The sequence below is a fragment of the Pelodiscus sinensis genome, chromosome 7 (genome assembly GCF_052426305.1).
Source record: "Pelodiscus sinensis isolate ZL-2025 chromosome 7, ASM5242630v1, whole genome shotgun sequence".
NCBI lineage: Eukaryota > Metazoa > Chordata > Testudines > Trionychidae > Pelodiscus > Pelodiscus sinensis.
In genome coordinates this window covers 20,460,911-20,472,967 of record NC_143058.1, presented here as the reverse complement: position 1 = coordinate 20,472,967, position 12,057 = coordinate 20,460,911, and the positions used below count along the sequence as shown (strand labels likewise).

Genomic DNA, 12,057 nt, shown 5'->3' with positions numbered 1-12,057 from the left:
GTGGGAAGTGGAAGATCAATCCAAAATCTTTCAAAGAAAGTAGACTTATATCAGTGTTCTCATTTAAAAAATCTGACTCATTAAATAGTAAAGCCTTTACGATGTTCTGGACTTTCTTGTGGAACCCTGATGAGCCAAGAATCACACCTCACACTATATTAGGAGCTAACCCTCTAAATGCCATGTCCACAGCAATCACTGCAGTGATGTTTTTGCCACCACTCTGCCTTCCTCAATCAAGGGCTGAAATCGGGCTCTGTCCTCAAGGTGCAGCTTGAAATACAGAACTTCAGGCTCATAGAGGACAACACCTCCAACCTCTTGGAACCTGTAACAGCTGAGGTGGTCTGAGGGTGTTATGCTCTTGCTCCCTCTATGACTACATGCACCATTAGCAAGCTGGGCACTGGGTGGGTGGATGGGTGGGTGGGTGGGTGAAAAGACACTTAGCTCCTTTAGTTGGGACAATATAGAATCTCTCAATTCTTTTAGGTGTGGGGGAGCAATGGGCTAAGTATGCCAGATCATTGTGGCTGGTTCCATGATGGCCTCTTTGACTAGGAGTGTCTCTTTGCTTGGACCTGTTGGCTGCAGAATATCCTTGGACCCGTACATTTCATAATGTCAAAGAGCCAGTGTTGGGAATTATGGGCCTTCTCCAGCGCTATGAAGATCACTTGCTTTCCTCTGAAGTAGCTTTTGATGCTGCCTCTGGTCACCGGATGGAAAAAGTGAGGACAGACTCATGGCTTCATATGGAAATTAGCATGAGATCCCTGTCAGTACTTGTGGATCCAGGTAAATTTCCTTTTCGTAATGATGGATCTGGTAGATACAAAGTGGGAGAAGTGTGCTAGGACTCATGGGCGGATCTAGGATATCTGTCAGCTGGTCCCACAGGCCCCAGTATGGGGATCCCATAACTTCAAGTACAAGGAGACCCTGGCAAATTCTTATCTCGGAGGAGGGCATTTGGCTCTCCTTCAGTGCCTATCAGGATTTATCTCCCTTTGAGGAGATTCAGAACTGGCTTGAGCATCTGACTCATTTGAGTTCAACAACTGCTCTCATGTACCGGTGGGGAAGATGGTACTGGAGTGAGAACACTCCTACCCAAGCACTGGAGTAGAGATGGTTCCAGTATTACTGAAGTGATTTCATCTTCTAGTGCGGCAATGTGCCTCAGGAGAACTGGGCCCAAGAGGAGAGGGGACTGAAGGTGAAGGAGGGAGATACTCTCTGGCAAGATGTAAGAATCCATACATCCTAGTGTTTGGGGCATTCCTGCGGTTAGGACTCACAGTTCCTATATAGCCCAAGATATTGTAGGTAGCCAGACCTTTAATGCAGTCATGTCAGTGCTCTTAGATGGAGCTGGTAGATGACATTCTGTATGTTTAGGATCAAAGTCACCAACAGAAGTGACTGACTCTTTCTTTAGCACTTTAACCTACTGGGGGGGGGGGGGAGGGAGGAAGGGTGATCTTAAGCAATTCTAAGCCCTTAGGATGTGCCTACAAAGGCTGACCTGACCTTGATAGGGTGAGGAGGGATCTCTTCTCTTCCAAACAGACTTGGACAGGATTCTGTCCTTGTAACTTGGGGAGTGTGAAGACCTTGACCAGCTTTAGGTTCCTTTCCCAAGCTCATTCTCAAAGGGGTGCTGCTTGTGAGTTGGTATCAATGCCTGACCCAGATCTGAGTGAGCATTCATAGCCTCCAAAAACTGTTTCTTCACCTGAAGCTCCTGACTGTTGCATGCTCACTGAGGGTTTACAAACATCAAATGGTGCAGTTTGCAGAAATAAGTATCTCACCCAAACAGCAGAGTTAGCATTGGGGGTTGTCATTCACAGAGAAAGAGCAAGAGAAACAATTCTTAAACAAACCAGGGAGGTGACCAGGTAACAATCATACCAGAGGATAGAATACATAGCCCAGTAAGCCTTCCTGGTTTTTGAAGCAGAGACAGTGGATTTTGAGCATTATAAGGGATACAATAAAATCTTATAATTATCCATCACTATGGAAACATAGGATATAATAGTATTTTAGCCTGTGCAAGTAAGACACCCTAGTGCAGGGGGCAAGGGATGCTGCTAACTTGAGGCAAGAAAGAAAAACACGTCTGTAAAAATTGTAATTTGCTATCATTAAATGTTAGTCAATAGGAAACATGTTTTGTTTTGTGTTTGTATAAAAATACCAGTCTCACTCTTGCTTAATATCATTTAAAGCTCTGATTTTTGTTAGTTATTTTGTTCTTGTTTTATTACAAAACTACCTCAGTGCTGCGTACTGAAATTAACTATGAAGCATCAACTAACCTAAAAGACTGATTTATGTTCTGTCTCTTTAGAGGCAACACATTGCATGATTTCTGAGACTGCCCAGTGATGGGGACTGGGCACTACAGGGAGATATGTATGGGGAACTCAGGAACTGGGATTCCACTGCTTCTTATTTGCAGGGCATGGTTTAGACTGTCACTCTTGAAGAGTCTGCAAGCAAGGTAGACAGGCTGGGAACTGATACACAGCTTAGCAGCTGCAAAGCTCTCACTCTTGCTAACACAGAATAGTAACACAACAGGGCTCGGAGTACTGGGTGTCCTAGCATGTCATAAAGAAAGTATCACTTTGCATCCATCTGCTGCTCATGTTGAACTAGTTTAGGCAAACTCCTGCTGCTTTCCCCCCACGTGAGACATACATACATATATATATAGGGCTCAAAAAATAATGGCGAGTAGATTACAACCCGGAAGAGCCGGCGCATACTCAGAATGCAAAACCGCGCAAAACCGCGTGGCTGGTGAGTGGGGCTCGCTGCTGCTTGGCGAGCCCTATATATATATATATATATACACAGAGAGAGAGAGAGAGAGATTCTATCTGTAATCACACAGAAGTTCAAAGTCAATACAGCAACATCTGAAAAACTGTTCGCAACTCTTGTCCATAAACCATAACACATAAAAGATTGATGGTACCTGTGAGTGATCGTCTTCTACTCTTTGTTGATTCACAATCTGAAGAGCAAGCTGTAAATTTAGACCAAAGGGTGAATGTGCAATCCTCTTTGCAGGGAATTACACACTCCTGTACCAGGGAAGGCATAGGTTCTGTCCATTTCATGCATTCAGTGACATCTGCAGCATGGTTATTGTTGGAAAGGCACACAACCGCTAAAGAGAAAAAGAAAACACTTTGTTAATGTTGTATATACCTACATAAGAACATAAGAATGGCCGTACTGGGTCAGACCAAAGGTCCATCTAGCCCAGTAGCCCGTCTGCTGACAGTGGCCAATGCCAGGTGCCCCACAGGGGTTGGACCGAAGACAATGATCAAGCGATTTGTCTCGTGCCATTCGTCTCCAGCCTCTGACAAACAGAGGGCAGAGATACCATTCCTATCCCATGGCTAATAGCCTTTTATGGACCTAACCTCCATGAATTTATCTAGCATCTCTTTAAACTCTGTTATAGTTCTAGCCTTCACAGCCGCCTCTGGCAAGGAGTTCCACAGGTTGACTATGCGCTGTGTGAAGAAGAATTTTCTTTTATTAGTTTTAAACTTGTTACCCATTAATTTCATTTGGTGTCTTCTAGTCCTTATATTATGGGAACTAATTAATAACTTTTCTTTATTCACCCTCTCCACACCACTCATGATTTTATATACCCCTATCATATCCCCCCCTCAGTCTCCTCTTTTCCAAACTGAAAAGTCCCAGTCGCTTTAGCCTCTCCTCATATGGGACCTGTTCGAAACCCTTGATCATTTTAGTTGCCCTTTTCTGAACCTTTTCCAAGGCCAAAATATCTTTTTGAGGTGAGGAGACCACATCTGTACACAGTATTCAAGACGTGGGCGTATCATAGTTTTATACAGGGGCAGTAAGATATTCTGTGTCTTATTTTCTATCCCTTTCTTAATAATTCCTAACATTCTATTTGCTTTCTGACCGCCGCAGCACACTGTGTGGACATTTTCAGAGAACTATCCATGATAACTCCAAGATCTCTTTCCTGATTTGTCGTAGCCAAATTAACCCCCATCATATTATATGTATAGTTGGGGTTATTTTTTCCAACATGTATTATTTTACACCTATCCACATTAAACTTCATTTGCCATTTTCTTGCCCAATCACTCAGTTTTGTGAGATCTTTGTGAAGTTCTTCACAGTCTGCTTCTGTCTTGACTATCTTAAACAGTTTAGTATCATCTGCAAACTTTACTACCTCACTGCTTGCCCCTTTTTCTAGATCATTTATGAATAAGTTGAATAGGATTGGTCCCAGGACTGATCCGTGGGGGACACCACTAGTTACCCCTCTCCATTCTGAAAATTTACCATTTATTCCTACCCTTTGTTTCCTGTCTTTTAACCAGTTCTCAATCCATGAAAGGACCTTCCCTCTTATTCCATGACAATGTAATTTACACAAGAGCCTTTGGTGAGGGACTTTGTCAAAGGCTTTCTGAAAATCTAAGTATACTATCTACTGGATTCCCCTTGTCCACATGGTTGTTAACCCCTTCAAAGAACTCTAATAGATTATTAAGACATGATTTCCCTTCACAGAAAGCATGTTGACTTTTGCCCAACAAATTATGTTCTTCTATGTGCCCAACAATTTTATTCTGAACTATTGTTTTGACTAATTTACCCGGTACCGACATTAGACTTACCAGTCTGTAATTGCCGGGATCACCTCTACCTGGTTTCTACTACCTATATACAGATGATTTCCTGTTCTACGCCAATAGCAAAGAAAATCTATATTTAGTTATGTTTGTACTGCATTTAAAGTTGTGCTCAGTGCTTCACGGACATGGAAAAAATATATCTTTGCTTCAAAAAGCTTATGACCTAAATCAGATTCTAAAATATTCTCAAAGAGTCTAGTGTTTTATATTTTGTGGGCAACGTTTTAACCAATTGTATAGCATAGAACAGGGGTAGGTAAACAATAATGTCAGCCTTCAGGATTAGTCCTTAGCAGGCCACCGCTGCTATGTTTACCTGCACCTCTGCATGTATCAGAGGATCATGGCCAGTGCAAGCAGTGGGAGTATCGCAGACTGGAACACTGCTTCCTGCCACTCGCATTGGCCGCAAATGGTGATTAGCAGCCAACAAGAACTGTGATCCTCTGATACCTGTGGCAGTGCAGGTAAACATGGAGCTGGAGTCCCACCAGGGGCTAAACCTATGGACTGGATTTGGCCCACGGGCCAGAATTTCCTGTCCCCTGGCATAGAACCATCCACAAACTGTTTACTGCTACAACTGGACAACCCACAAAAAAAAATTTGATGTAGGCCATGATGTCTATCTTGCTTCAGAAATTAGAATATAACCCTTTGGTCATAGTGACAGTATTTGAAAAGAAAAAGTATACAATCTTTAGATGTACTCATAAAGAATGACTACTTATCTTACAGTTAATTTCTGTTTCATATCATTTAAATCATCCAGTGTGATTTTCTACATACAACAGGCCATTAAATGTCTCCCTAATTCTCCTTTAACAAACTCAAAGACTTTATTTGTACTTAAGCATTTCAGTCCTCAGGAGACCCAATCGTACGCCACAGTCCAAATGGGAGTGACTGAAGTGTCACCAGTGTCCAAATCCCTGACAATGGCAGGGAATGGATTAGGTTTTGTAAGCAAGATCTGAATCAATGCTTCCATTACAGCCAGCTGGAATGGGAAAGAAATCCTGGGTGTGTTTATGTAAATACAGTTTGCCCCTGCTTCACTTAGATGTGTTAGATATTCAGCTGTTACAATGGTGTTTTGCTCATTGTAATCAGCTTGGCTGGTGTTGGGTCACAAATTGCATTAATACTAATTCTGATGGCTATAATTATTGGGGAAATACAAAAGAATAAAGTATGTACTTAACCTGGCACAACCTCTCAATTTAAAGAATGAGATTCTGGGCATGTGCATGTAAGTACAGTTCACTCAGTTTGCTTAGACATGCTGATATTCAACTGCTCAAATGGTGTTTTGTCCATTGTAACCAATTTGGCTGCTGTGGGGGTCACAAATTGTGTTAACACTTAATGCAGGGATTGTGAGATATGATTGCCAATGCTTGCAGTTATTGTGGGAATGGAGAAAAGTCAGACTGTGTTTAACTCAGTTGAAAAGAGAGAGAGACCCTGTCAGTGTAAATACTCTTGGATGGGTGGAGGCTCAGCTTCCAGAGCCCTATGAGATTATGCTGGGGAGGGAAGACTCTGAGACAGCAGGCTGCATGTCCTCCAAGTGTGAGCAAGAGGCTGGTCCAACCTGTTTCTCTGCACTGTTTCAATGATAGAGCTAAAGAAAAGCTTCATAAGGAGTTTCTGAGTATTTAAATTTACTCCAGCGGATGCTGGAATCCCTTGTGGCAAGATTGTGCTTTGGGCTAAAAGATGAAATCACTAGATTTGGGCCAGAGCCAAATCCACCACAAGCCAGCAGAAAATGTGACGAGCATCATGATGAGCAGTCAGCAGCGGCAGCAAATGGCCAGCAAAGCGGCGCCAGAGAGCAGTGAGCAGGTGGATGGCAAGTGACCAGCAGAGTGAGTAAGATGTCACCTACCTCCCTCCTCATTCAGGATAGGAGGTGAACTCTGTGGATAGACCTCTGAACTCTGGGACTGCCCTGACCAAAGACAGCATCTGTGGGTGTGGTGCAGAGAAGGGTTGGGCATGTGAAGGGGACATTTACACTGCTGGACTTAAGAACCTGAGCAGAAAAGGACATTGCCTAACCTACTTGCGCTGGTATATTTACTCATGAGTTTAGTTATGAAGTTTGTTTGTAGTGTTTTCCCAAATTAATGACATGTTACTTCCCTTCCCTTTTATGAAAGGTTTCTTTTCTACACTCTGACTCTGTGCTTGTGAGTGGGAAAGCATTGCCTCTCAGAGACAGTCATACGGTTGCCAGATACTTTCACAAAAAATACCTAACATGGTGGGGGGAAAAATTGGTCGAGCAAAAAAAAAAAAAACCCAACAGCACAGGGACCAAAGTTGTTGAGGAAAAAAAAACGCACAAAAAAAGAATCATGGCCCCTTTAAAAACCTGCCCCACCAGACGCAGCAGGGGGAAAATGTCCAAAGTGGCCTTCCATATGAAAAAAACAGAAAATACCAGACAATTTACATGTCCGGTTTTTCTGGGTTTTTTTTTTACTGGACAGAAGCCACAAATAACAGACTGTCCAAACCACTAGCAGACACCTGGCACCCCTAGGCACTCAGGGGTGTTGTGTGAATTTCCCAGGTTACTGGGTGAGGACTCGAGGTAGTTCAGTGTTGGATGGATGGAGAGGACCCCTAGATATTGAACCTGGCTCTGGCTGCTTCTAGTGTTATCTGGCAGAAGGGTTACAGTTAGATATAACCAGGGCTTGCCAAGTGGCAGCGAGCCCCAGTCGCAAGCTGCGCGGTTTTGTGCCGTTCTGCGCATGCGCAGATCATTCTGCGCCGGCTCTTCTAGGTCATAATCTGCTCCCCACAGGCAATTAGATTACATTATTTGTCGAGCCCTGGATATAACGTAAATGACCCTATCTAGTGACTCACACCCCATGCTCCAGATGAAACTGAAAATCCCCAAAGGTCCTGTAGTGAGACTAAGCCAGTAGCATGGTTCCTCTGACCCAGAAGGGGAAGGGCTCGCTAAGGCCCCTTGATGTGTGGGGTCAGACTCACCCAGCCCCACCCACAGGAAGCAGGAAGGTGGGGCTGGAAGTATAAGAACCAGAGCTCAGAGCTCAGCTGTAGCCTGGCCATTGAGCAGGCCAGACGCTCAGCCCAAGCTCCCAAGGAAGAAGGCCCAACCATACTGCCCTCGAAGGGAAGACTGGAATGGGCTGCCAGGCCCACTGCCAGGCTCAGAATACTGGCCAAGGCCTCCGAGACTGCTGTTGGGCCCTCAAGATTGGCTGGGACCCACAGGACCCCACTGGGCCCTGAAAACTGGGCCAGGCCACCTGGATCCCTGCCTGATCCTGACCCAGAGCCCATGGACACACTGCCAGCACCTTCATCCCTGGCAGACCCTGTTGAACAGAAGTGGAGCCAGGTAGGCTCCTGGGGGAAGCAGGAAGCAGCCCAGGGGTAGCTGATCTAAGGCTGCTTGAGCAGATGGAGGTCAACTGGGCAGTGTGTTATGGCCCAGATCCCTGCTAACCCCTTGACCTGGTTGGCATATTGCAGCAGGGATCTCCGCTGACCCAGAGGCAGCCTGCGCTGCTATTGTTAGGGCCCTGGGTTTGGACACACTGAAGCGGATGGGCCTGCATCCCAACTCCCCAGCCACTCCTCTCCTTGGGTGGCAGGTTCCTTCTGGGTACGTCTACACTACAGCGCTAATTCGAACTAACTTAGTTCGAATTAGTTAATTCGAACTAAGCTAATTCGAACTAACGCGTCTAGAACTAAAAACTAGTTCGAATTAGCGTTTTGCTAATTCGAACTAGCATGTCCACATTAAGTGGATCCTGAACCGGGCTTAAGGATGGCCGGAAGCAGTGCCGGCAGGGCATCACAGGAGGACTTAGAGCGTGGAGATGCTGTCTCAGGCTAGCCGAGGGCTGTGCTTAAAGGGACCCGACCCCCACCCCGGACAGACAGTTCTCAGGGGTGCCCCGCTTGCAAAGCAGTCCTGGCTTGGAGTGCCCTGAGTGCCCACACTGGGCACATCACAGCACTCATCCATCAGACTGGCTGCACTTGCCGCAGGCTGCCATCTGGGGAGAGGGGGCAATTGGGGGGCTACAGGAGAGCTTCCACCCCCAGAAGCCCGCTGAGCCAGCCCAGTCCTCCCCATCGGGGGCTCGTACCCCATTCTTCCCTCACCTCCTTCCACTTACCCTTCCCTAGCCCCTCTTCCTGATGTACAAAATAAAGGACAATTGTGTTCAAAAATGGAATCTGTTTTTATTGAACAAAACTGGGGGAAACTGGGAAAAGGAGGTGGGAGAGGGGAAGAGAGAGGGTGGGGCAACTAAAATGATCAGGGGTTGGGAACAGGTCCCATATGAAGAGAGGCTAAAGAGACCGGGACTTTTCAGTTTAGAAAAGAGGAGACGGAACAGGATAGAGGTCTCTAAAAGCAGGAGTTGGGTGGACAGGGTGCATGCAGAAAAGTTCTTCATTAGTTCCCATAAAGAAGGACTAGAGGACACCAAAGGAAAGGAATGGGTAGCAGGCTTCAAACTAGTAACAGAAAATTCTTCACAAAGCAAAGAGTCAACCTGTGGAACTCCTTGCTGCAGGAAGCTGTGAAGGCTAGAACTAGAACAGAGTTTAAAGGGACGTGAGATCAAGTGATGGAGGTTGGGTCCATGGAGTGGTGTTAGCCAGGGGGTAGGAGTGGTGTCCCTGCCAAGGTTTGTGGAAGGCTGGAGAGGGATGGCACGAGACAAATGGCTTGCACTGTCTTCGGTCCATCCCCTCCAGGGTCCCTAGGGTTGGCTGCTGTCGGCAGACAGGCTACTGGGTTAGATGGACCTTTGGACTGACCCAGGACGGCCATTGTAAGCTCTGGGCTCAGGGTCGGGGGTCTCAGTGGACCCCCTTGATTTTCATGCACACCTGCTCCTGGGTGGCCAGGCGGGCAGCTCTCCTGCCCTAGACGGCCACTTTCCTGGCCTAGTGCGGAGATCGTGGACGAGGTCCACGATGTCTGCACTGGACCAGGCGGGTGCCCGCCTCTTGCGGTCCTGGGCAAGCTCCTGGGAGCCGCCAGCCTGGTCCCGGGAAGAGGGGGAGGGCTGGGGGGCATCGGGTGGCTGGCTCGAGCCGTGCCAGGTGCAGGGTCTGCTGGCTGGGTGCTGGCAGGCTTGCACCTGGCACGGGCACCGTAGCCAGCCCGTGCCCCTTTAAGGGGTCCGGGGCCGGGAGGGGGGCAATAGAGTTTCCCTGGTGTTGGCCAGAGTGGCCACCAGAGAAACCTGGGGAGGGCTAGACTCCCACTAGTTCGAATTAAGGGGCTACACACCCCTTAATTCGAACTAGCTAGTTCGATCTAGGCTTAATTCTCGTAAAATGAGGTTTTCCTAGTTCGAACTAAGCGCTCCGCTAGTTCGAATTAAGTTCGAACTAGCGGAGAGCTAGTGTAGCGCCTATGAAAGTTAGTTCGAACTAACTCTGTAGTGTAGACATACCCTCTGATAGGGGTAAAAACCTCTACGCTTGTCAACTCTCTGCCGGCGAGGAGATCCGACCCCTGCTCAGCCTGTAGACAGGCCTGAGTTTTAAACTGTGTAAGTATTTGTACTGTTTGTTTGCTGGTCCTGTCCTGACAGTTGCTGAGCCCTTACATGGCTGTTCATGTGTGTGTGCCCTGCCCTGGGCCAGGGCTTGGGCTGGTATAAAGACTGCTGAATTGCTTTTGGGTACCTGCTCAGCTCTGTACTCTGGGCCCAGGCTTAAAGGAGACCTTTCACTGTTTATTTTTGGAGCTGAATACAGGTCTGAGTCCCAGGACTAAGCCAGCTGGGCCGACAGGCCCCCATCGATGTGAGAAGGGGAGGTAATTTTTTACCCCAAATCAGTGTGACCCTGAGCATGAAAGCAAGATGCACCAGACTGACATCTTAAGACGATTTTTTCTACTGCCTCTGAGACTGGGACTACTATGCCCAGTGTCTAGTCTTCAGCTATGATCAATCTGATGCTTCAGAGGAAGGCAGGAAAAGAAAACAGAATACATCTTGCCAATGATGCATGATGCGGAAAATGTTCATTCCTGACATTCTGGGATCCACTCAGACCATTAAGGGATTCTGTCACTGCCTATCCTGTAAGCTTGGATCCCTTTGTGATATGAAGTTTGGGTTCAGAATGATCCCTGACACTACTAGACAGCCACACACATAAATGTCCACTCTGGCTTCCTCCAGCTCATTTACTCCTTGCAGGGTAATACCAACAGCCCTTCCAGTCCTGAGTCTTCCCAACACTTCCTCCCTGAGTTCTTAATTACCAGTCCCTTGGAGACCATTTCCTTCTGGTTACTCACTCACTCCCTCTCCCAGCGGTTTGAAACCAGTCTCCTACCTATCAGCTCACTGTGGCATACACACAGTTTGCACACCATGAAAATAAACAGAAAGCTGATGAAGTAGGAAAACCACAGATTCTAAAATGAAATAGTAAGAGAAAAGCAAACATACACAGGTTTTTCAGAAAAGAAACAAGCACCCTCATCCTTTGTACTTTCATATAAAGGAATTTTTATATAATAAGAGATACCTACTGCCTTCAAAGAGATTTCCAGCTACCATGGACAGCCTCTCACCTCAAAGACTATCCCCCAGGTTTGAATGCTCTTCACTTCAAACCCCTTCCATTTGAAAAAGGATTTGCACTTTTGTTCTCCTTCAGCCGGGATAGTTATTCAAAGTAGGGAAAACTCCCTCCTCCCTTTGTTTCCAAAGACTGGAATTTTCTTTTCAGATTCAAGCTTTTCCCCTTTGCTTTGATGGTTCGTCCTTGTTCTTTTCTGAGATGGACAATGGCAATGTGCTTGTAAACAGTCTCCTCTGGTGGAGGAAGTAGCTCCTCCTCTCCTGGTTGCTACACTGCCCTGTTGTGAAGGGAAGCTGAAGCCTCAGGACAATTACAGGATTTGTTTGGTGCATTGCAAGCTTCCACAGAAGCCCTTAGAGGCAAATAACATCGTGCACAAACAGTTAACTGCTTATTCTGGGGTGTGGAAAACAGTTTGACAATCTCCCTAAGGAGAAAACAGTCTCCTGCAGGCTGAAGTCCTGAAGCATGGGATTTATTATAATCAGTCTTAATTCAAAGCTCTCAAGTGTTATGAACATACTGAGGACGATGAAGGTAATCCTGTTCTTCCTGTGGCCAGGAAGAAAAGATAAAGAAGGAAAATGAGATTCCAAAGCAGAAAAAGCCTGTATGACCATCCAGCCCAACTTGCCATGTACACAGGCTGGATTAAAATGGATTTTTTAAAGATGCCAAGCAATGGTGTATTTGCCACATGCCTTCATAATCTGGTCCA

General features: G+C 46.3%; 1 protein-coding gene across 1 annotated transcript in view; it reads right to left on the bottom strand.

The window, feature by feature from the left end:
* Positions 1–12,057, bottom strand: part of THSD7B (thrombospondin type 1 domain containing 7B) — a 623,878-nt gene that overhangs the window by 175,294 nt on the left and 436,527 nt on the right. Inside the window, exon 13 of the mRNA XM_075933305.2 lies at positions 2,993–3,187. Within this exon, the coding sequence (XP_075789420.2) occupies positions 2,993–3,187 (195 nt within the window). The remainder of the gene's footprint in view (positions 1–2,992; positions 3,188–12,057) is intronic.